General features: G+C 43.1%; 2 protein-coding genes across 4 annotated transcripts in view; one reads left to right on the forward strand and one right to left on the reverse strand.

Moving 5' to 3' along the window:
- LOC306917491 (sodium-driven chloride bicarbonate exchanger-like) overlaps positions 1–6,930 on the reverse strand; it is an 89,311-nt gene extending 82,381 nt beyond the window's left edge. For 2 of the 3 annotated variants that reach the window (XM_079495751.1, XM_079495746.1), the window contains exons 1-2: positions 4,012–4,113; positions 1,460–1,495 (exon numbers count right to left, since the gene is read on the reverse strand). In XM_079495751.1, the coding sequence (XP_079351877.1) occupies positions 1,460–1,495; positions 4,012–4,059 (84 nt within the window). In that variant the 5' untranslated portion in view covers positions 4,060–4,113. Of the gene's footprint in view, positions 1–1,459; positions 1,496–4,011; positions 4,114–6,790 lie in introns of those variants that run through there. The other variant, XM_079495749.1, reaches the window with a different exon arrangement.
- A 227-nt stretch (positions 6,931–7,157) lies between these two features.
- Positions 7,158–24,445, forward strand: LOC306917497 (serine/threonine-protein kinase 24-like). The gene is made up of 11 exons (XM_079495759.1): positions 7,158–7,633; positions 10,197–10,427; positions 10,723–10,779; positions 11,381–11,489; positions 14,041–14,198; positions 15,669–15,854; positions 17,285–17,436; positions 18,649–18,766; positions 19,186–19,254; positions 20,139–20,275; positions 22,136–24,445. The coding sequence occupies exons 1-11, from the start codon at positions 7,583–7,585 to the stop codon at positions 22,173–22,175; spliced, it is 1,308 nt and encodes a 435-aa protein (XP_079351885.1). The 5' UTR covers positions 7,158–7,582; the 3' UTR covers positions 22,176–24,445.
- The last annotated feature ends 768 nt before the right edge of the window (positions 24,446–25,213 follow it).

Raw genomic sequence — 25,213 nt, forward strand, 5'->3', positions numbered from 1 at the left:
TCTCTCTCTGTGTGTGTGTGTGTGTTTGTGTGTGTGTGTGCGTGCGTGCGTGCGTGCGTGCGTGCGTGCGTGCGTGCGTGCGTGCGTGCGTGCGTCTTTTACAGTTCTCTTAGCCCTGGAAGTAAAAACGTCTGGGTTTCCGAGGCTAGGGATATTATAGAAATAAGAACAGAGTATGCACTGCATGTCTTTTAAAGGTATAAAAACAAGCAACCTGAATAATATATAACTCTAATAATAAAGACCTTTGGAACATTAAGAAACCAAATCAAAATCAAGGATAGGCTACATTGGTATCGCTGACTGCATACATCGTCCACATAACTGCAAGGTAACCGGTTTTATAACAGCTGGGGTTCCTGTGTTGAATGTTGACTCTCCTTTCGCATGTTAATTTATGTTTTATGTAATCTATTTATATATCTATCTAATCTGTCCGCCATTCCTGGGATATAGATGATGCACAGCTGAATCCTCAGTATTGATTTAATTCAGGGAGTAAAAATGGACCTGTAAGCATCCTTTCGGGTAAATGTTGTACTTTCTCAGAATTAACATTGAGGATTACTGTGCCATTCTAATATACTTTTACTTTACATTACCCTTTGTATATTTCCATATATAGTAGTACTAGTACACCATGTACTGTACAAGTCATTTCTTTAGTACTAGTAGGAGAGATTTCAAAGCTGCCAACATCGACTATACTGCATCTCTGAAATGGTGCCGTGACTCTTATCCATTACACAGCAAAGTCCTGCGTGTCGATTTAACTCAGTGTAAAAAATGGACCCATACAGACAGATCTTGATATCAAAGAAACACTTCAGATTTTACTGTGTGCCACAAATACCAACACAAGCTGGGACGCCCCGATGGCTCAACCAGATGGTGCATGTACCACATAGGCAGACACCAAGTCACGACAACTCAATTTAAAATCTAATTTGATGATTTATGGTGCATTATCATAAATCAGAGAGAGAGAGAGAGAGAGAGAGAGAGAGAGAGAGAGAGAGACACACACAGAGAGACAGAGAGGCAGACATATATACAGATATATGTGTATCTATAACTATCAAACAAACAAGAGAGCTTCACAGCAATGATGAATCTGTGTAAATATCGGTGCACTCAGATCGGTGAACCAATATTATACAGCGCTTGCTCCATGCGCTACCCACCAGAAAGCACGCTGGCTGGGCCAGGTCATATACTGTACACACCAATAGCCAAACCCCAACTTAAATCCTATTCACAGTCAGCCACCAGATTGATTTGATAGTTGATAGTGATACTGTATCTATGACAAATGTCATCTGAAAATAGACCAGCATCTGCTTGACAAGCTGATTAATTATACAAAAAAAACATTATTGCTGGGTAAAAGCCATGTGACTTCATTTTGTTTTCTAAACCAACATCGGCTCAATGAAGTGAAAGACAGACAGACACTCACCACATCTTTGCTCTCCTGAGGGCTTGGGCTTTGCTCCTGTAAAAACACAAGAGAACAGCAAGGAGTCAGTCTTAGTTTCCTTGTTCCTTGTTGTCTATGTTCCTGAGTGGAATGTGTTCTGATCATAGCCTTTTTTGAGGGACGCTAGCCCATCCTATGCACAGCTTTGTGTGTTTGTGTGTATGAGCACGGAATGTGCTCAGCTGATTGGCTGATCATAGAATGTGATGTGGTATGATGATGTATGATGATAAGAGCTCCCCTCACTTCACACAAGTGTGATTGTTAATTTTTTTAAGATTTATTTTTGGGCTTTTATGGCTTTTATTGATAGGACAGTAGGCTGACAGGAAATGGGTACAGAGATGGGGAGTGACCATAGGGGAGTGACTTGCAGTAAAGGTCGCCAGCGATTCGAACCCGTGACACACTGTCCGGCTGGCGTTGCAGCCTAAGGTGGCCGGACAACCACACCAGCGGCCTGAGCCTGATCATAGCCAGTTCATTCATATTTTGTATTCATCCCTGCATTATTTAGCAATGTAATCGGGATACCAAAGCTACAGCCTCTTCTTTGCCTTTGAAAAGATGCTTGTACTCCATTGGCCACCCCTGGCAACCTGAAACCTGTTTGGAATGAAGCTTCCCCCTGTGTGCTGATTTTCACGGGCTGCCCACCCCGTTTTGTCCTTGCTGATTCTCATCATACCGCCACGTAGCACCACCTCACACATGCCCATATACAGTACACACATCCCTGCAAGTGCAAAACCATGGCAACGGATTAGGATGCAGCAGCATCCAGGAGGAAAGGGGGCGGAGGAGGGGGCAGCGGTGAGTTACGGTGTCAGGGGAGCAGCACACCGCATTGACACAGAGCGGGGAGATGAGAGCTTTCCTCTGTATGACCGGCGTTCGCTGCACAAGCACGGTCCCCAGGAGAGCCAAGACCACAGTGTTACTGTACAACCATCACCATCAAACATGCATGCCTACTGTATGTGAGCAATATCCCTATTGTTCACGCTATACTCCGTTTCTTCTTTCTCTCTCCGATTCACTCCATGCCATAGAAAAGGATCCAGAGAGCATATTATTTCCTTTCTCTTCGCCACTCAGCACTGCCTCACCTGAATGCTAATAAGGATAGGGGGGACCACAGAAGAGGAGGTGGTTCGACGTATACGATCAATTGTCTTATTTACAGGAGGTTCAGAACACCACTGGTATCTCAATGTTCTGTGTTCTACAGTTCTGGACATGACATGTCGATGAAATGAGTGATTTCACGTCGAGCTGTGAGCAGCCTCTCTAGACATACTGTGAGTGTTGGGCTGTTAGCCCACAGCGCAGAGCCTAATGGATACTCCATGTTCTCTCCTTATGGGTCAGTGGAGGAGGATTTCATCTCAGGGGACGGACGGCTGCTTATAAATTACAACGTGTCTGGGGAGTGAGTGTGTGTTTGGTTTGCTAGTGTACTATAGCGTGTAGTGTACTGTCTGTTACTGTATGAGCGGAGTGTCATTTAAAAGCCATATTTTCTCATAAAACGGCAGAGAAATTAGGCTGTCTTACTGTATGAGAGGGAGTGTCATTTAAAAGCCATATTTTCTCATAAAACGGCAGAGAAATTAGGCTGTGATAGATCCATGTGCTGGGCACTAAAAAAAATAAGAAAATAAATAAATACTACTATGCAGGACATTGTCATAATGGTGTCCCAGGTCATCAGCCATCACCGACCCATAACTATTAAAGACCACGCATTAAAAGCCTGCATATATTAGGATGATCCACATACATTTATTGTATTCCACTCTGTTTTACTGACACACCTGACTGACTGAATGTAAGCTAATCTTGCAGGTTAAACATCATGCCCTGCATGGATCCGCAGTGTAGCCTATTAAAGCAACAGGAATGGCTTGACAGCGAGACTGTCTCGCCATGTGTATCACAAATTGAGTCGATGATTCAAGAATCATGATAGGCCCATACGTGACGCAATGTAGTTGAGATGACGAGATTTAGGATTAGGATTTTCTATTTCGGTATCAAATGAATCCGTTTTCAAATTAAACTGCGGCTGCTGTAGCCTCACATGCTTCATCCAACGTGAGTGATTAATTAGGCTACAGTGGCCAACTGCATGGCCATAAACGATACAGAAGGAGAAAGCTGTATAGCAAAGGCTATAACTCCATGATTCTTGATGCGACTGATCAAACAGTACTAGTATACAAACTGAATATTGTTCATGTTTTGATGAGAACGACACCATTCTTTGGTCTCAGCTACACACAACCAAACTAAGAAAATATAGGTCACTTAATTGGGAATCCCTCGTCCTTTGATGTAAAATAGAGCATTTTCTATTATGAAATTGCAGGAAACTGAAACAAATTATTATTATATCCTTTCAGATATAAACTGAGGACCGGTGCGTGCCCCGCACATGTTAACGGTTGCGTGCCAATATAGGCTGATATTTTATATTATGAATGTTCAGAAAAACACAATGGTTTTGGGGGATCCGCGGTGTTTCTTACCGTTGGTAATAGCGGCTCCATCTGAGCTCCTTGGTCCGTTATGTCCATATCCCCCCCTCTTTCGCTTGGTCTCACAATATTATTCGTGCTGCTGCCTATATTGTCCCTGGTCTTCTTCTGTCAGTCAGAAGAATGTTGGCTGGCAATGACAATGACAATGGTCTTTCTCTCACATCCACCGGCCGGTTTGTCTCGAAGACGTCTTGCCCTACATAACATAGGTCTACATCCAGTAGACACATTTACGCATGGGGGTGTTCCTCTCAATTGACGCGCCGCCGCTCCTCCTGCTCCGGAGCGACCAATTCGCGTTCCCACGACGACGACTGAAGCGCGCGCGCACAAACACACACACACACACACACACACACACACGCGCGCGCGCACATACACGCACACACGCGCGCGCACACACACACACACACACACACACACACACACACACAGTCACACACACGCACACACACACGTGTCATGAAAACGCTAAACTGTATTCATCCAGAACTCGTTTAAGGGGCAACTGAACTGACAGACCCCCATTCGTCAAATAGAACAAAATAGCTGTAATGTAAACCCACTGTTCAGCCCAGGCTATTATAGGCCTAATATGGATAGCCTGGTCCTTAGCTCTAATGCCTTAATGCAACGGCGGCAAGAGCAGTAAGGCTATGGACCAGAGCTAGCCCTGCATGAGCCACAGAGGGCCGCATTCGTGTTGTCCCTGCACTCTCGTCTCTCTCTGTAGAATGGAGTTAAAACCCCACAATTTGCTATAATAAAGCGCATACTAGCCTAATAATAATAATAATAGCATGTTAGCTTCCTACGTTTTTTTTTGTTTTGTTTACCCGGCCGTATGAACGTGCGACATGGGGACTCATTTAAAGAAATGACTGCAAACAAACAAAGCGGTTGAGTCGGTCCTTATAGACCTCTTTCTGGGTGACCACATTTACCAGGTCTACTCTAAAACAATAGAGTTTAGGCTATATATAAACGGGTCTAAACGGTCGACATAAGTTGTCCATTCCATTCCATCATGGCATCATTATTATATTGTATTGCAGCCACACGTTGACGCGTTTCCATCCGCAGCCAGCACAGCGCGCCAGGACATTGATACATTGGCTCCCTCTAGTGGTTAAATAGATGACATGCCGCACTGCAGTTGTGTGTTTTATTTGTATGGCTATCATAAAACATAATGAACATAAAAAGAAAGAAAGAAAGAAAAATATTTGTGTCGTTATTTCTTCAAAACAGTTTTCCATTTTCTTCCTCAAACTGATCAGTATTTAATTAATTTAATTTTGATGAATTGAACATGGTGGACCCTATTGGAAACAAGTGTAATGCTTAATTGGGTTGTCCACTCACAGTTAACAGCCTTTGTATTGAGTTTGTGCTTGAAATGTACTGTAATTCTGCAAACTGTTAATACATTTTTCAATCAATCAATCAATCAATCAATAATATTTATGTATTTTTGAACCCCTCCTATATTCAGCTAACCTGACTCCGCCAGATGGGGCAGCAGAGAGTACACTGGGTTCCCCCGGGAGCAGGAGGGGGGAACCCAGTGTACTCTCTGCTGCCCCATCTGGCGGAGTCAGGTTAATATTCAGCTAGATCCTAATGCCAACCATTGACAATGAATGGAGAATTTACGTCATATTAGTCCGGCAGCCAACAGGTTTCTTTGGTTTAAAGTGTGAAATTTGTTTTTTTAATATATTCTTTATTTGCCTAAAATATTGTCTAGCCTAATGAATCCACTTGCTGACCGGCTGTCAGCATTGAGCAATTTCTTTAATGGGGGATATGTGTGACCATACCACCACCATTAACATCCTATATAAGGCACATTTTCATTATGCTTTTATGTAGCATGATGATGTGACATGTCAAACTAGGGGGTTTTCATGATTATTAGTCCATTCCAAGCATTAGTTTTGCACGAAAAACACTCATTTGGGCTAAAAACGGCCATATAGCTGCACTTACCCAAATGTGCCCAAATGTCCTGACGGCTGACCCCAAGAAGTGTTTTTTGTGCAAAACTAATACTTGGAATGGATTTCAGAACCATGAAAAATCCCTAGTTTGACATGTCACATGCTACTTAAAGCATGATGAAATTTTGTAATTTTTGACATTTTTGCCTTAGAGTAAAAATGAATTGGACAGCCAACTATATATAGTGCTGCATGATTCTTCACAAAATGAGATTACATAGGTGTCTGAATCTAGATCTCGATCTTTTTCCGATTAATTGTGCAACAATAAAAGTAGCCGATTCTATTTCAAAACATTTTGGAAAATTGTGGGGAAATTATGAATAATTTTGAAAAGAATGAATGGTCAGTGGCACATGTTTTCAGATGGGGAATTTATGGGTCTTTTGGAGGACTCTTAGGCCTATCCTCTTGAAAGATTTTGTTTGATTTTATTCAACTGTACCCATTCTGCAAACTGTTAATAACAATTTAAATCAATCAATCAATCAATCAATCAATCAATTAATCAATCAACCATGCACATCAAATTGATGTGCATGGTTTGATTTGATGATGTGACATCATCAAATGCAGTCCACATGTAGGATACGGTTCCGTAGATCTGGATCCGTATCCGGTAGGTCCGGCGGTCCGCCCAGGCGTGACAGACAGGCGAGCAAAGCACCGACAAGATGGCCGAGAATACGGCACGAAAGTGAGAGAGAGAGAGCGAGCGAGAGCGAGAGAGAGAGAGAGAAAACAAACACATTGACGAGCCCTACCGTCCTTTCTTCTATTGAATGTCAGATCAAGCAGGAGGTCCATGGTTCTGGTACCGGGGCCACCGGGCGGCTGAAACCCACAAACGAGGCTGATCTGGGACTCTTTCCGCGGCTGATCATTTATTGTTTTTTTTGCGGATATTATGCAGACTTGTAGTGTGCACTGTGCACGGATGAGCTTCCAGCCTGCTGCTGACAACGTAACGCCGCTGCTGTTAGCGACACAGACAGGCAGAAAACGCTTTCCACAAAAAGTGTCAGCAAAAGTGAGCGATCGTCTTGTTAATATTTCCTGCTGAACGCTTCTATAAATCCAGCTCCCCGGACAGGGGGGGTGGTGGGGGGGGGGGACCTGCGGATTATTGAACCGAGCGGGTGCAGCTTGTCTGCAGGCAGGGGCACATTTTTGGATGTGCTAAGTTAGCGGCTAAGAGGCTAACGTTGCGGCAGGACAGGCAAGGCAGGACATTTGCCTTGTTTTTAAAAAACACTTGGGAGGTTATTTCTGTCCACTGATGAACATTATTCCCTCCGGGTGATCGAACCACCGACACACGGTGACACGTTGTACTTGGACACGGTAAATAGACTGACCAGTAGGGTTGTTGTTGTTATTCTAACACTGCACACACACACACACACACACACACACACACACACACACACACACACACACACACACACACACACACACACACACACACACACACAGAGAGAGAGAGCCTCCCAGTGTACACACGACCAAGAGAGCCAAGGAGAAGCCGTCAATCCGTCATCATCCCCACACACATCATGCTCCCCAGCATGATGTCTCCCGTCCAAGGCAACATACCGGGCATGCAGGTGAGTAACGTGACTTAAGCCTCTGTGTCTTCTTGTCCACTCTGCAGAGGGCTTTGCCTTTGGTTGGTGGTCAGTGGTCACACTGTAGTCAAAATCACGAGTTCATAGCCTACTAGATCATGTCACCCTCTGAAGGAGATGGTCGGCTTTGCTATAGTTTCCATGGTAGCCCTGCCAAGTAGTACCATACATCAGTGGTTCCCAAACCTTTTCATGTCAAGGACCCTCAAATTGACACTAATCACCCCCATGGCATTTCTATCTCTGGGACCCCTAATTTATAATGTCAAATCAATATTAATGTAACTCTGAGAGTGTACAAATGCTCGTTTGGTTCCATTTGTCCACTCTCAGAGTTACAGAGTACAGACCCATAAGGGTCCAATTGGTTCCAAACTATCATTTAGCTCGGGACCCCCTGGAACTCCCTCAAGGACCCCTGGGGAACCTGGACCCCACTTTGGGAACCACTGGATCATGTCACCCTCTGAAGGAGATGGTTGGCTTGCTATTGGTTTCCATGGTAGCCCTGCCAAGTACCACTACCATACATGATGCACGAGAATTGTCCGTACATGTGCATGGCTGCAGAATATACTATTATATTTTGTTGTTTTTGTAGATACCGGTATAATCATATATAGCTTATTAGCAGATTTTCCATGGTTAGGATTTGTAGGTGGTGGTTTGCTAAGAAGTGTAGACGTGCTGACTGAGTGGATGCACATCAAAGACAGATGTGTGGGGATCTGCATCTTTATAGGCTGCAAAGGTGCCTCCTGCCACTTAAGACGAACATGACTCATCATGCTTTGTTTTAAGATTTAGCCCAACTAAAATCTTTGTAATCTGCTTGATGAGGCGCTGTTCTGTGAAAGTTAGCTCTGGGCCATAGCTCTAATGCCTTTGCAAATAAGCTCTAATGCAAAGGCATTTAGAGCTATGGACCAGAGCTATGTGAAAGTGAACTAACATCCACCAAACACAGTGGCAAGTGAAGGCAGACATTTGTGTGTGTGTGTGTGAAGTCTGTAGATTGCAGGGTATTTTACTTTACACAAAAGCGATTTTAATTGTTTTATGGAAAATTAATACCAAAAATACTACCTCAAAACATTTCTTCCCATCCGTAAAGCCAAAGTTTTGTTGCTTAGGCACATTTTGTTTAAGCATACCAAGCTTGGATTAAAGATTCCTTTTATTATAGGATGCAGCTGTTTAATTTTTAGCTCTCATAAATGGGCATATTGACCCTTTCCCTGTTCACAAGAGGTCATACAAGGAAGTCATTTTTTGTCAGCGCTTGCCTGCTCTTGTGTTTCCCACATAACAGCCCCTAGAGACATTTTCTGTGCACTTCCTGCGTTGTTCAAATAGTTTATTAATTCCATGCTCACATGCAACAGTGCGACAGTTGGACTTCCAGTCTCAAAATTCAATTAGGCATGATGCACACTTAGTTGTAATATAATCCTAGAATATCTGCATATCTGGAATTTTGAAACTTGTACTTTGATTCAGCATTCCCTTCCTTCCCAGTTCCTTAATTGATTCAATAATAAAATGGTAACGTATAAACATGTTAATAGTACTAAACAAAAATAATCGCAATTATAATTTTAGTCCAAAATGTGCAGCCCCTAGTTTATACCCTTGGAGTTGGCTTACGATGTCAGAGCAATCATCAATCTTGGATTCCTCGAATCCTCACACAAACCCAACCCCTCTGGCAAACTACACTGCCAAAGCCTCTCCAAAAGCCAGTGACAAAACCTGTCAGACGTTTGTGACTACACTGTTTATAGCAGTGACAAGGAGAAAACGGATGCTACCGTGTGAAAGGCTAATTCCTGTCTGTCTCTACATATTATTTCAATTTATAGTATTTTTTTCTTTTGAAAGCAGATAGCAGGGAAGCCTAGAGGGAGTCATTTGCTAAGGTATGTGAGAGGTGCAGGTTTGATCGTTGGCCAGGCAGGGTACATTTACATGGTCTGAACCACGGCATCATTACTGGGTACAAACATTTAGCCTATTTTTAGTGTGCAAGGACTCGTGATAATACTGTAGCCCGCTATTGCCAATTGAAGATTGAAAGAGAGTCATAACTTACAGTCGAATGAAATAAACATGATTCAACACAGAAATGTAATTGGATTCAGTTAAGGTATTGTGATACATTTTGCTACTATTTGTGGCACAGATTAAAAAAAAATAAAAACAGTGTTCCGTTCACGTGGCATCCCTGTGGCCAAAAAACATCTCACTGCATCATGAAGATCCTTTTCAAATGATAGAACAATACGTTTATCTTTGAATTGACATGATTATCATCTCAAATGTTTACCCTCTCCACACAAGTGTGCAGTGGCAATAGGCAAATTAACTTATCGTTCCAACAATGGCATCCTAATCCTGCTGATGTCTTGCTTCACTTCCTGACATTTGGTTTCCATCACACATTCCCCCTTTTTCTCTCCCTTCCTATCCCTTTTCTCCTGTCCTTTTGTCTGTCTCCCCCCCCCCCCCCCCCCCCCCCCCTCCCCTTCCCAACCTCATCCAGAATGCCAAAGCGGATCCGGAGGAGTTTTTCACCAAGCTGGAGAGGATTGGCAAGGGCTCATTTGGTGAGGTGTTCAAAGGCATCGACAATCGCACGCAGAAAGTGGTGGCCATCAAGATCATCGACCTGGAGGAGGCCGAGGATGAGATCGAGGACATCCAGCAGGAGATCACTGTGCTCAGCCAGTGCGACAGCCCCTTCGTCACCAAGTACTACGGATCCTACTTAAAGGTGAGGGCGGTACTGTGGTGTCGGCAATTGCACTGTGTATCTATCCTGATTTGTAAGAAATAGTTGATACAATGTGTTGTGAGCTTGTAGATCTGCTTTCCCCCCCCAGCTTATTAGTGCCATTATGGCTTGTTTGGGAACTTCAGGGATCGGGGATCTTTGCGGACAGCATGCAATGATCCCACCTCCGATATAATAATGGAGGCGAGAATATTCATCTAGAATATAGCTCACTTAATATTTAATGATGTCCGTTTCACATCGACGGCTCACTCTCTTCCTCATTTTCTTCCAGGACACAAAGTTATGGATCATTATGGAGTATTTAGGTGGAGGCTCTGCATTAGATTTGGTAAGTGAAGACATCCATTCCTCGTCCATCGTTTGGATGATACTGTCTGATTCTGGCCGTATACAGAAAGTCTGGGATATAAAAAATACACTTGAATATGAATTGGGGTTCTATTTACATACATTCTTAAGGTGTTTGATTTGTAGTTTGAAAATATCCATCCAGCTATTTTCTTTATCTATGTTTTTGGTGTGGCTGCTACATATTTCTTTGTTTATATCAGTATTGATTCAATATCACTGATTGGGCCTTTTTAGGGCAACCTAGTGTAATTGTCCCACTTTATTTTTTCTTTCTAGTTATTGTTAGGGTATCAATGTGCTTGGATTGAATAAATGCTGGAAAATGCTTGAATTCAAGGTAGAAATCACAATCAAGACATTTATAGCATGGCATTGACAATTTGACATATCTATAGTCTTGTATCTAAAAAAAGGATGGATATTTAGAATTGGATGCCAATAGACGGTACATTACAACCATGAGATGACTCAGACAATGCACCTTGAAGGTGCTTGAATTTGGCTTTTTAGAAAACCGTACACAAACCCAAATTAGCTGTTGTGTGAGGATGCGTTTTGCTGTTTCCGTTCCTGTTAAGTTGGAGCCTGGGGCGTTGGACGAGATTCAGATCGCCACCATCCTAAGAGAGATCCTCAAAGGCCTGGAATACCTGCACGGTGAGAAGAAGATCCACAGGGACATCAAAGGTAAATTACACAAATAACAATGGCTGGACATTCAAACTATTAAGACCTGAGGACCTGATTCTACAAAATGTCTTCCAAATCCTGTAGTGCACTGTGACTGGTGCTCAAACCTTTTCATGTCAAGGACCCACACTCCCACAGAATGATCTGTATTTGGTCGCGGAACCCCATCTGAACATAACTTGTTCTAGGGACCCCCCCCCCCCAGAAGAAAATATTTGAGTTAAAAACATTCACTGTGGCCTGGGCCATGGCTCAGTGGTACAGGCACCTTGGCTGGTAATCCGGTCTGGCAGTGTGCCGCGGGTTCGACTCCCGATCCTGAAGGCCTTTACTGTATGTCTTCCCCCCATCTCTCTCCCCATTTCCTGTCAGCCTACTGTCTGTCCCTCCATAAAAAAATATAGACGAAAGCCACAAAAAATAACATTCACTGTGAAAGTATATACTGTATATATTCAAATATTTGCACACATTTTTCCAGTAACGTCCAGGTGGAGTGGATAGAGTAAGTACTGTAGCTGTAGTTTTCTACTGTAGTGAAGACAGTAAAGGCCTATTCATAGTCCAGTTTTCAGTGAAGGTTTTTTTTTTTTTTTTTTTGGAAGCTTTCACCTTTATTTATTTATTTATTTTTATAGAGGGACAGACAGTAGGCTGACAAGAAATGGGGGGGTGACATGCAGTAAAGGCCGTCGGGATCGGGAGTCGAACCCGCGGCACACTGCCAGACTCTGACTACCGGCCAAGGTGCCTGGACCGCTGAGCCGCGGCCCAGGCCGTTTTCGGTGAAGGGTTGACCGAAAACTACAACATGACGTCACGTCGTGGTGGTCACCGCTGACACAACACATCTCTCTGTTATTACTAACCCTCGTTTCGGTGTTCACCTCTTCACCGAAAACTGGACTAAGGCCTTTACAGTCACCCATGTAGAGTTGACAAATACCAGACCCACATGTTCATAGAAGAACCAAAAAGGGTAACAGAATAATTTTGCTGGAATGCTGGAACTGTTAAAAAATCTACGACAAAAAAATAATAAAAGGGATTATTCTTTTTCATAACTATATTTGACAAAAAAAATAATAATCCGGATTATCTGTCTGGCCAGAGTTTCTGTCAACACCATCATCTATTGTTGTCTGTTGCGTTCGAGTTGTTCTGCCTCAACAGACAGAGGATGGATGATGCTTTTGACTTAATGGACATCTGGGACTACACACACACACACACACACACACACACACACACATATACACACACATATACACACACACATACCCCCCATATCATACGATACGTTAATGGTATTGACATCCAATTATGGACTTGTACATTATATCAGGGTACTATTTCATTGGGGAATTAAGGCAAGTGCATGCTAGGGGTTAGTTGAATGCTTCTGTCGGCTGCTGTGCGTTCGTCTAATGCCTCTGCTAGACAGACGAACAGCATCGACGGATGCTTTACGAGTGCTTAAAAAGAGAGTTCTCAGTTCTCTCTCCCTTGCTCTGTGAGGATTCCGGAGCTGCACGCTAGAGAGAGATTTGTTCCCAATTTAGACAAAGAGCTAAAAGCAAAAAAAAGACACTGCTTTTACCATATGATAGTGCAAAATATGGGATTTTATTAAAGGGACATTTCAACACTGGAAGAAACTGCAGTCACTGAATGTTAACAGGATTTGTAGTAGATAACAGTAGCACAATTTGAAAAGTGTACCCTATGGCCAGAAAAATAATGAAGTCTGTGTGTTTGACTAGGGTTTGACTGAATAGCTGAATTCCTACAATGATCATAATGCTTTCCTTGTGGAGAGGGGGGAGGCTGCGTGGAGGTGTGTCCAGTGTTTATTGTGTCCTAAACATCATTCAAATAAGACCTGGTTGCAAAAGGGGTAGCCCTTTAAAGGATAGTCGTTTACTTATGCTGATGGTGACAATGACAAATCGACACTTTAACAGTTTTATTGCCAGGATTATACGATCGTGTTTCAAGCTTCACTGCCTATGTTTTAAGTTGAACAGCCACTGCGCCGACGGCTGAGTTGCTTGTCATGAAAATCCACTTTAAAACAGTGTAATCACTTGTCATAGTGTTGAAAAATATTCCAAAGTGGCGATCACAACAACAGAGTGGACGAGGGAGAGCATCGCTCCGCTCCACCCCCTCCATTGTAATGAATAGGGTCTCAATTTGAATAATTTCCCATAACCTTTTGCACGCCAGAGCGACGGACCTTTTTGCGATGACATCATCAAAACGCGTCTCCTGTCTCACTCTGTTCGGTGGATTGCCCGTATGACTTTAAAACGTATTGAAAACGTGTATTAAACAATGAAAACATAACTCGGGCAACTCGCGAACCGCAGGGAAAGTGTTCTACAGTTAATGAACTCGAGTAACTCGGGTTCTGTAAAAGTGTTAATAGTGTAGCAATGATGACCTTCAATTGAGCATTTCTGTGATTTTGTATGTTTAGGTAATGATTTGAATCAAAATCGGTTAGGAAGAATAATTGACATCCTATGTCTGTGTGTCTCTTCAGCGGCCAACGTGCTGCTGTCGGAGCAGGGCGAGGTGAAGCTGGCGGACTTCGGAGTGGCCGGACAGCTGACCGACACCCAGATCAAACGCAACACCTTCGTTGGAACGCCTTTCTGGATGGCTCCTGAGGTCATCAAGCAGTCCGCCTACGATTCTAAGGTGCGGCCAAAGGTCAAAGCGGAAGAGGGGGGCGATGGACAATGGACTTAAAGCAGTGGTTCCCAAAGTGGGGTCTGGGGACCCCCAGGGGTCCTTGAGGGAGTTCCAGGGGGTCCCCAGCTAAAGTTAAGAACCAAATGGAGCCTTATGGGTCTGTAACTCAGAGAGTGTACAAGTCCATTTGGTTCCATTTGTACAATCTGAGTTAACTTAACATTCATCATGCTTTATCTAGCATGTGATGTGTCAAACTAGGGGGTTTTCATGATGCTGAATCTATTCCAAGCATTAGTTTTGCAAAAAAACACTGAGCCCAATGTTTTTGCAAAACTAATGCTTGGAATAAATTCAGCATCATGAAAACCCCCTAGTTTGACATGTCGCATGCTACATAAAGCATGATGACATTTTGAATATTTTGCCTTCTATAGGTTGTAATTGGTATGGTCACATATTATGCCAATTATGAAAATTGCTCAACATATGCAAGTTAGCATCCGGCAGTTTCTACATGCTGGGGATCCATACTAAACATTTCTAACAAAACCTTGGTGTACTCAACATGTCCGGGTTCACAATGGGGCTCTATGGGCTGGCTACTAGACTATATGGGGGGGGTCCTTGGCATACATTTTCAAATGGGTCCTTGGGCTAATGAGTGTCAATTTGGGGGTCCTTGACCGTCCTTGACATGAATACGTTTGGGAACCACTGACTTAAAGCATAGTACTTGCTGTGTTTGTATAAGAGTATCCAACATATGTGGCAATATTATTATGTGACTAGACAATAGTAGACATCGTCTGGGATTTAGAGATTGTAATCGTGTGATAAATTATATGTTTTAGCCAAATGCGGCCCGCCAGTTGAATACCACTGTTGTAGATCGTCAATTTTTTTAAATCATTTGAAAAATGCAATTATCGTCACAACATCGATATGTTTGGTCAAAAATATTGTAATAATAGATTTTGTCTGTATGGCCCAGCCCTAGTGTATCTACAGTCCTGTCTGTGTGCACCCGCATCAAATGCTATCAACACATAATCACCACTAGGTTACTCATCAAGACCATGCAATGGAGCCAGTATGCTCTGGATCACAGCCTACTGGCTATGATTAGGAAACATGGAAGTGAAATTACTGCCGTCGAAGCGAAAACATTGTGAAACTGAATTAGGTGGCCGGTTAAGACTGAGATGGTTAGGGTAAGTGGACTTATATGGCCGGTTAAGACTGAGACGGTTAGGGTAAGTGGACTTATATGGCCGGTTAAGACTGAGGTTAGGGTTAAGGTTAGAGTTAGTAATAGTCGGACAACGCGACCAACGCCACGTCGGACAATGGCTGACAACAACAACGTCTCTGCTCCAGTAGAGCCTACTTGCTCCATTAAATGAGCTTGATAAGTAACCTACTGGTTGATAACACTCAAATCCTCTACTGTGTGTTTGTTCCCATGTCGTCCAGGCTGACATCTGGTCACTGGGCATCACAGCCATTGAGCTGGCTAAAGGCGAGCCTCCGCACTCAGAGCTCCACCCCATGAAGGTGTTGTTCCTCATCCCAAAGAACAACCCACCCACGCTGGAGGGGAACTACTGCAAACCCCTCAAAGAGTTCATAGAAGCATGCCTCAACAAAGAGCCCAGTTTTGTAAGTGTTTTATTAAGCCCATGTTGTTTGTTTGTTATTTAATCGCATGAACCCTATTGTCTATTCCGGGGGGCGAATGTGTGTATCTCTGTGCATGTCTCGTCTCCATAACTCTAGTCTATGCTCCTCTCTTGCTGTGTGCGGTTCTGTTTACCAGAGTCTCACTATATTCTGCTGTTTACTTCCTGCTTGCGCATAGTGTGTGCAAAGTTGACGGTCAAGACGATTCGAGAAAGCCTTTCCCCTCGATCATCTTGGCTGTCAACTCTGCGCGCACTATGCGCAAGCAGGAAGAAAGCAGCAGTAGCCGACAACGTTGACGCTAGAGTCCTATCCGTTCAATATTCTCAAGCCTGGGATTAAACAACTGTTTCTGTTTTAATGAACACATGTTTACAAAATGATGTCTATTCTTTTAGGTCCGCTAGCCCCTCCTATATACATATGTCCCCACACGTCTCATATTTGCCATTGACAATGAAAGGAGAAATTAGGTCATATGTGCCTCAAATATGACATTAAATTAAATGCCATTGACAATGAAGGGAATATTTACGTCTGTAGACGAGCAACTCGGCTATTAACCCATTCTGGGCGGGAACCCCGTTTGGTGTTGGCATTATGTTATGCTTTAGCTATTGAAAAATAGCAGATCTACAAGCTCATAGCGCGCCACCGAGTGGCGCGCTACGAGCTTGTAGGTCTGCTATTTTTGAAAAATCGAAGAACCACTGACATAGAAACATAGCTTTTTCAGAAAACTGTCAGGATGTAGAAGACATTTTTAGAATCTGATCTCAGGTCCGAATGGGTTAAACCAATCACATAAATGCAGTTGTTCATGAGATGATGTGTATGTATGATCATTGGGGCTTTGATGCAAATTCTAAACACGATGGGTGCAGCTGCAGAAAGAAAGGAATGCAGCCAATGCACAGTTGCGCTCTCCTGTCAACTGATACGCAGCAAAACAAAAAAAGAAGAGAAAAATTGATCAGTAAATGGCCACGACACATCGACTCACCAAATACGAGTCGTTTCAACCCCCCCAACTAGCTCAGCTTGTTTGTTTCTTTTGACCAAAGAGATTTACGGGAGAGCTACACCAAGTGGGTCTGTGATATGTCAATGATACCGGCTACACCAGACGGATACCGCGGGCCCCAGATACGCATGCTCTAAAAATTGGATCAATTCTATATTTTTTACGAGCGTGTGCACCCACACGCACGTATATTGTCTACCAAATGGAGAGACGGGAGTGCGAGCCCACATATCTGGGCATTGTTTTCATGGACTGTGCATGCGCACACACGCACTTATAAGGCCACTTATAAGGCTTGAAGAGACCTGCAGTATATTATTTTGCTGATCGCTCCTGACTTTCTCTCTCTCTCTCTTCTCGCTCACCCCCTCCGGTATCACTGCAGAGGCCCACTGCCAAAGAACTGCTAAAGCATAAGCTGATCGTCCGCCACGCCAAGAAGACCTCCTACCTGACGGAGTTGGTGGACAAATACAAGAGGTGGAAGGCGGAGCAGACCAGAACTCAGAACGAGTCCAGCTCGGACGAGTCTGACTCGTAAGTAACCCCAGAGTGTACAACGGTTAGAAAGGAACACTAGTTCATAATAGTGATGCGTGGACTGTTTTACACCTGTGATGTGACCGTAACGATGATTCAGATTCAGAGACAAAAGGGTCCTAGTCTAGACTAGGCCTAAATAAGATATTTTATACCTTGGAAAAGACAGTGGGCACTGGGCATTCTGTTCCCGTTTTACTCTTAATTGAGATGGACAGTTAGGAAAGCTGAGAGGGAAACGGTGTAGTAGACCAAGTAGACACACAACAGGGTGGGATTACATCCGAGGAAAGTAGGGTGAATAAGACTGCTCAGACGAGTGCTGTAATCACTATGCTGACAACAGCCATCTTTATTCTCTAGTTGGTACTGGACAGTGGTGGAAAGTAGCTAAGTACATTGACTTAAATACTGTACAATTTTGATGTATATGGGCCTTAATTTTCGGGCTTATTGAGAACGTAAATATTGATGACATCAGGGATCTCCATATATGGGCTTAATTATGGGTCGCATTTACTATGACATTGGGGATCTTCATCACTGTTGATGTCACGTTTTGTCACGAGACCTGGGCACCATGGGCTTTCCCATGTATGGGGATTTTGAGTGATACACTGACAGACAGGAAATGCACGATTCCATAGTTAACTGCGACCTTCGGTCGCAATTACAAAACGTACATTAACCCCTTCAACTCTCGGCCATTTAAAAATAGCCGATCTGCAAGCTCACAATACGTCTCAATGCGACGCATTGTGAGCTTGTAGATCTGCTATTTTCAAAAGATTTATTATACATTTGAAAACTTGAAATGAGACATTCTGCATAATGAGTACTTTTGGTACTTTTAAGCACATTTCGATGCCAATACTTTTGTACTTTTACCCCAGTACATTTTGAATTCCGGACTTTTACTTGTAACAGAGCATTTCTATATTGCAGACAGTTTGATACTTTTACTTAAGTAAAACATTTGAGTACTTTTTCCACTACTGGTACTGGACATTCTACAGCCCATTTTTACTTTGCTGTTCAGAAAGCACTTCAAAGCATTTTCAGAACCCATTTGCTATACTGGTTCTGAAAGGTGCATCAGCAAAAACTATCCACTGCTGCTGTTAAAAGAGTGCTTAAGCATGTTAAATGCACGACTACACCACTCAGCTCGATTGGATATTTAAGCCGCCCCTGTTTCTGTGCAACTAGGGAGCAGGACGCCCAGGCGTCGGGCGGAAACGACTTTGGCAATGACGACTGGATCTTCACCATCCGGGAGAAAGACCCCAAAAAGCTCCAGAACGGCGAGGGGCAGTCGACAGAGCAGGTGAGCTGATGAACGGGGAGGGGCAGTCAACAGAGCCCCTTCAGGACGGGAACCCCTTTTGGGGTTCTTGTTGCTATGTACAGTATACAGCAACATAACATTTTTGAAATGATTGAATACAAATTTGAAATGTTCTGAAAACTGTATTTATGTAACGCCCGGGATTCGAACTCGGGTCTCCTGCGTGAAAGTCCAACATCTTAACCACTAGACCAAAGGGATATCCCTTTGGTCTGGGGGAGATATTAGACTATTGAGGCCATCAGGCAGAGGCTCTGAGCCACTCTGCTACATTTAGAAGGCGTATTTAGAACCGGCATCGATCCTAAATGGGTTAAAAATGTGCTCACCCACATTGCGGCGGGGCATTTTCAAATGTGCTTAAAAACTGTTACTGTGCTCTCTTTGTCTTTCCGCAGTTAAAAGACATTCCAAAGAGACCTTACTCACAGAGCCTGACCACAGTTATCGCTCCAGCTCTGGCAGAGGTAAGCAGATTCTGTCCTCCCTGTATGAGAACCCCAACAACCTTAGATTAGGGCTAAGGTTTAGCTTCATGTATACATTGACTTGTATTGTATTGTATACGTGACTTAAAGGGATAGTTCAGATTTTTTGAACTTAAGTTGTATGAAATACTTGCCATTAATATAGTGGTTGCAACTGTATTTATTGATTGCCCGAGTCCCATGGTGGGAGTTCTGCTCTGGTTTTGGTCAATATTAAGTAGTTCCGGTAATTTTGTGGGGGGCACTGGGGCCACGCAGTAAAAGTAAATGAATCCACAAAACGAACGTAATTTGTATTGTTGACCTATTTCTAAAATATTAGCGCGACTTTCGTTCAACTTTGACCCCTCTATCACATGGAACTATTTTTTTGGGCATAGTGATATGGACACAAAAAACATAGTTCTGTGTGATAGAGGGGTAAAAAAAAGAACGGAAGTTGCACTAATATTTTAGAAATAGGTCAACAATACAAATGACGTTAGTTTTGTGGATTAATTTACTTTTACTGCGTGGCCCCCAGTGCCCCCCACAAAATGACCGGAACTACTTGATATTTCACCAAAACCAGAGCAGAACTCCCACCACAGGACTCGGGCAATCAATGAATACAGTTGCAACCACTATATTAATGGCAAGTATTTCATACAACTTAAGTTCAAAAAATCTGAACTATCCCTTTAAACCCTAACATTCTACAAAAATGGCCCATTATCAACTGAAAAATATGTATTCACAAATGATATATATTATTTTCTTATCGCCGTGAGTGCCCAATATACATTATCCTTTATTAGTCTTCATCATGTGCCCAACGTCTTTCATTGCACTTTGAGTTCTACCTGTCCTGCGTTGGTTTGCAGCTGAAGGCGAGGCAGGAGCAGGTGAATGGGAACCCCATGGCCTTGGATGAGCTGCGGGCGGCCATACTGCTGGCTGAGGAGAGCTACCCTGGTATCTCTGACTCCCTGGTGGCACACATGGTCCACAGGCTCCAAAGGTACCACTTCTAGATTAAAACCCAAGGTCCCACGGTCATGAAATTCCTGGAAATATTTTGAAATTAGAAAAAACATTATCAAGAGTCCGCACAAAATTAAAAAATCTGACTGTGCCCTCTCATAGGAGGGCTGTGGGCAGTTCAGAAACCCGTTCACCAGTGGCATCATCGTTAGGCAGATTTCTTTTTAAATAAGTTAAAAAAAAAAGAAAATAAATATATATATACCTGTATTGTGCTGAGTATAAGACGACTCTGATTATAAGACGACCCCCATTTGTCAAGACTCATTTGTGGAAAAATAACATTGAATGTCAAATAGTCCCCGATTATAATATGACCCTGTTTTCCAGGATATTTCCATTGGAAAAAAATATATAGTCTTATATTCAGGCAGAGAGAGAGAGAGAGAGAGAGAGAGATTTATTATTGTGACTGAGAACATATTGTTAGCTATGCGTTGTTTTTGGCTATTGATTTTGTTTCCAAAAAAGGTGTATAACATTACAGGAAATGTGTAACATAAGTCGTTACTCGCCAAGCGAGCAGCGTGATTGCAGCCTAATGTATACCGGACGTGACAAAAACAACAGATCTACAAGCTCACAACGTGCTGCAGCATGTTCCTATGCCCTAAGATAGGTGATGTAGATAAACATTCGGCACAAAATGTGGAATCGAATTATAGCATTCTATATTCTATGCTTTATTGCTGCTCCACTACCCAGGGCTCGACAGTGCGACTAGGTAGTCGCATTTGCTACTAAAAATAGCACCGTGCGAGTTGTAGAATTAAATTTGTAGCACTGGTGCGACTACCGAATTTGACCGTTCAATTGTGATAAAGACAAGGCTCTGATACCTCAAGTGCACATTCTATTAGTTTCAGTTCTATACCTACATTTATATTTGTAGTACGGTGGTGTCGTTCGCCAAAAAGAGCAGATCTACAAGCTAACAACTTGAAGATCTGTTCCCCTTGCTTCCACCGCACCGCCCCGCCCTCCCCCTTTTAGCACTCTGTGCTGTGTGTGTCTGTTGTTCCCTCACACTCGCAGGCAGCACAGAGCGTCAGAGCGAACGCAGCATGATATCGTCCCCGACACGCACGCACATGACAGATTCATATCGATCAAAACAATCCTTAGCACATCGCTTACAAAGGCGTGTGTTGCACAGCGTGAATGATGTTAGTAATCACCGACCTGGCTGGATAAATATCAGTGGTCCATCCATTGTGTGACCTGCTTAACGAGCAACGGTAGGCAGCCGTGGGGTGATTTCATCCAACACCCAAAGGACTGTCCCCCCAGTGGCCCCACCACCACCAGCTTAGTAAATGAATAGTCTACTGTAGCTGTGTGTCAGATGTTCTGTCTGAAGCAGTCAAAGCCAAGGAGAATGTTACAATTTAATTCACAATCGAGCATCTTGCCCTGCACCGAATTTCACTTCAACAGCAGGATAAAAACGGATAGTCTGTCCATCCCAGGGCTCCAGGCTAACTTAATTTTAGTTTAATATAATTTGTGTGGGGATTTGAGGCAGATCGCTCCCGTGTCAGTCTGTGTCGCTTGCGTCTGCGTCTTATGCAGCGCTGCTAGACTCATGCTGTTCGTCGGTGCGCACGACATGCGCATTTTCAGTACAGAAACTCCTCTAGTCCCGAAACCGTCCTGAATGAGATATTTTATAGGCCCTGGGATGTCCGGACGCCGTTAATCTTGAGCCCTGGTCCATCCATCCATCCATCCATCCATGAGCAACGTAGAAATGAATTGATTATCTATCTATATATCTATCTGCATACAAAACAAATAGTCAAATGTTAACACTGAACTATCCTTTCTCATTTGACAGTTTCTCCACAAGCAGGACAACTTCCTCCTCATCTCCCTAGTGATTGGCTCCTGGCCCCCCCACTCTCCCAGGCCCCACCCGCGACACCAGCCATGGTCAGTGGGCTTAACCAGACGGGGGGGTCACATCATTCGACACCAGCTGAGCGCATTTGACCTCCCCTGGGCAGGGGAGGGGGCTTCGCCTAGCCTATTACACAATACACATCACTGAACTAAAAAAAAAAGAAAAAAGAAAAAAACGCTCCGTGGGACAAAAGGAGAGAAATGTGGAGAGCCCTCTTGTCAGTCATCTATTCCAGTGACGAACGCCAGGGGGCAGAGTACTTTGACATGTCAGGCGTTGACTTCTGAAACAAAAACACAAAGCTCCTTCAGTGACAAGTGAGACTCGCTTAAAGAGAGAGAGAGAGCAAGCCCCCGCCCATCACAACAAACATGTGGAACAGCCAAGTTGAACTCTGGGCTTTGTATTATGACTATAAGGAACCCCCTTGAACCTCACCGAGTGGAGTTTCTACATGGCATCTGCTTAGAAGAGGAGCGCAAAATCCAACCCAGTTCAGAAAAGACTCCCTCCTTCTCTCCTCCCAGTAATGCAGGCGTCAGTCATATCCCTATAGACTCTGAAAGCATGCTTGATGAACCCGTGGGGATCTATCTTTGTGCGCGTGCGTGCTGGACAAGCGTGGACACTGTGTGTATGTGTGCACAACCTGTGTGTGTGTGTGTGTGTGTGTGTGTGTGTGTGTGTGTGTGTGTGTGTGTGTGTGTGCGCGAGCGCGTGCGCGCATGTGCTCTCTCTGTCTGTCTCTCGTATGTCTCCAAGAATCCCTGTTTAGGCAAATTGCAGCATTCTTAATGAAACCTCAGGTAAAGTGCTTTAAGTGGACTTTGTCCTCCGAGGCAGTGGAGGGCGCCATGCTGTACATGATTTAAGAGGTGTCATTGATGTTGGCGGCGGGGGAATGAATCACTGTGTGGAAAAATGGTCACGTGCATTTTGTAGATATTGATCATGTTTAAAAACAAAGTTTAAAAAAAGAAAAAAATATATTTAACGATTTTAAAAGTCACTCGAACGAACAGAACTGAAAATGCCTTGCCTTTTTTTGAGCTGCACACGTTTTGTTACAGCGCATTTCATTACACTACTTGATTATTTTGTCCTTCCCAGTCAGAGTAAAAGTTTTGGCATTCGGTATTCTCTCTTTTTGAAGTGAATCTTCCATTTCGATCAGTCATTTAAATCAATTAACTCATGTCATGTACTAGGTTACTTTGTTTAGTGGCAGAAGCTTTTAATTTAATTTAATTTGTAGTAAAAAGAAAAGAAAAGAAAAAAAAGCGTACTTACATCGTAGACATTTTAAGTCAGTTTTTAACTTTTGCTCAGACGTGGTCAAGGCCAAGACCGGACAACTGAGATTAGGCTACATCCGCAGTCAACTTTCCACATTTGACTGAAGACACAACTTTAATTAATTTGATAGTTATTTCTCTGTCGTGTTACCTGCACACTTTCAAGTGAAGGCAAGGGGAATTTAATATCAAACGCTGACACAACCATGCACTGCATTGACACAACCATGGCCAAATTCAACCATAGACCAGGTGAAGCCAAGCTCGCATCGTAGACCATTTGGTGATACAAAGGGCAAAAAAAACAACCGCCATCCTCCATTTTGTCACTTCAGACGTTGCTTTTCACCACTCTTCCTCACCATTAGAAGTGCCATGTCCTCTCATGCTTACCATATTTTCTTTTTATGTATGAATCGCACCTTTTTCTTTCTAATTTCGGATCAGTTTTTTTGCACTTTGAAAGTGTTTGAGTATTTAAAGAAACTAAAGTAAGAGGAAACATAAAACGGGGGGGGGTGGGGTGGGGGGGTCGCTAATAGCCATGTTTTACTATATACGTTTACTTAAAGAGTTCCAGAATTTACTACTGTGCTAATGCAGCAATAATGTTGAGGAGTTGCATCAGGGCGCACTTGTCAACACAGGGATAGAAAGAAAATAAGATATCTGATATTTTTGTAACCGCAAAGAGATAAGTACGGAAATAAGGAATGCTTTATGGATAATGGGCACCTGCCTCTGGCAAAGAAAAACTATACCTTACAGAAAACATATGCTACGGAAAGAACTAGAAACACCTGTACATTTGGTCTTCTTTATCATAGCTGACAGTTTATAGTACTGTATATAATCTTTGCTTGTGTCATTTGAGAATTCCCAAGTTAAATGTAAGCTCTTGTAAGCTTTCAAAGTGACATGAGAAATAAAGACCTAATGCTAACGGAGATGGTGGCCTTCGTGTCATGGATTTATGTAGTGGATTTGAATGCCATCAATGCATTGAAAGGGACAAAATCACATTTAAAGGAGCATTCAGTGATTTGGAAAACCACCCAGTCAGCCCCGGTAACAGAATGTAAGCACTACAGTGCAACAGGCCAACAGCATGTGCACCAAGGCCCGCCCCCACTCGATCATGATTGGAGGAAGGCCCCTCTCATCCTGATTGGATGAAGGCTTTGCCACCAAAACGGAAACTAGGTTTTTTTTTTACCCCAGGGGCTCACTGGGGACAGGGAGGAACTCCTTATATGGTCAGCACACTCTATAGTAGGATATAGGAGGATTATCCAAAAAAAAAGAAAAAATAAGTGATATTTGAATTTAAGTGAAATCACTGAATATACCTTTAATCAGAGCAATCAATGCTGACCTACCGCAACCGTTTCCAGCGTGAAACGTTATATTGTGACGTTTTGGAGAAATTCAGTAGGCTGCATTCTGCGATCACGGCTACTGTTTTGACAGCGGTGAGCATACATGGGCAACTGGCGGCCCGGGGGCCACATGCGGCCCCCACCATCACTTAATGCGGCCCGCAGGTTATTATCCGAACATTGGTATATTATTGATTTCAGATAATTACTAGTATTAAAATGTATTTTTTTATGTCCAATGTATTTGCATTTAGTTCATAAAGTTAACATAACTAACTAAATGCATTTAAAATTATATACAAATGTTACTTTTCAGGATTCCAATTAAAAAATAGCAA

This window comes from Electrona antarctica, assembly GCF_951216825.1.
Source record: "Electrona antarctica genome assembly, chromosome: 24".
Taxonomy (NCBI): domain Eukaryota; kingdom Metazoa; phylum Chordata; class Actinopteri; order Myctophiformes; family Myctophidae; genus Electrona; species Electrona antarctica.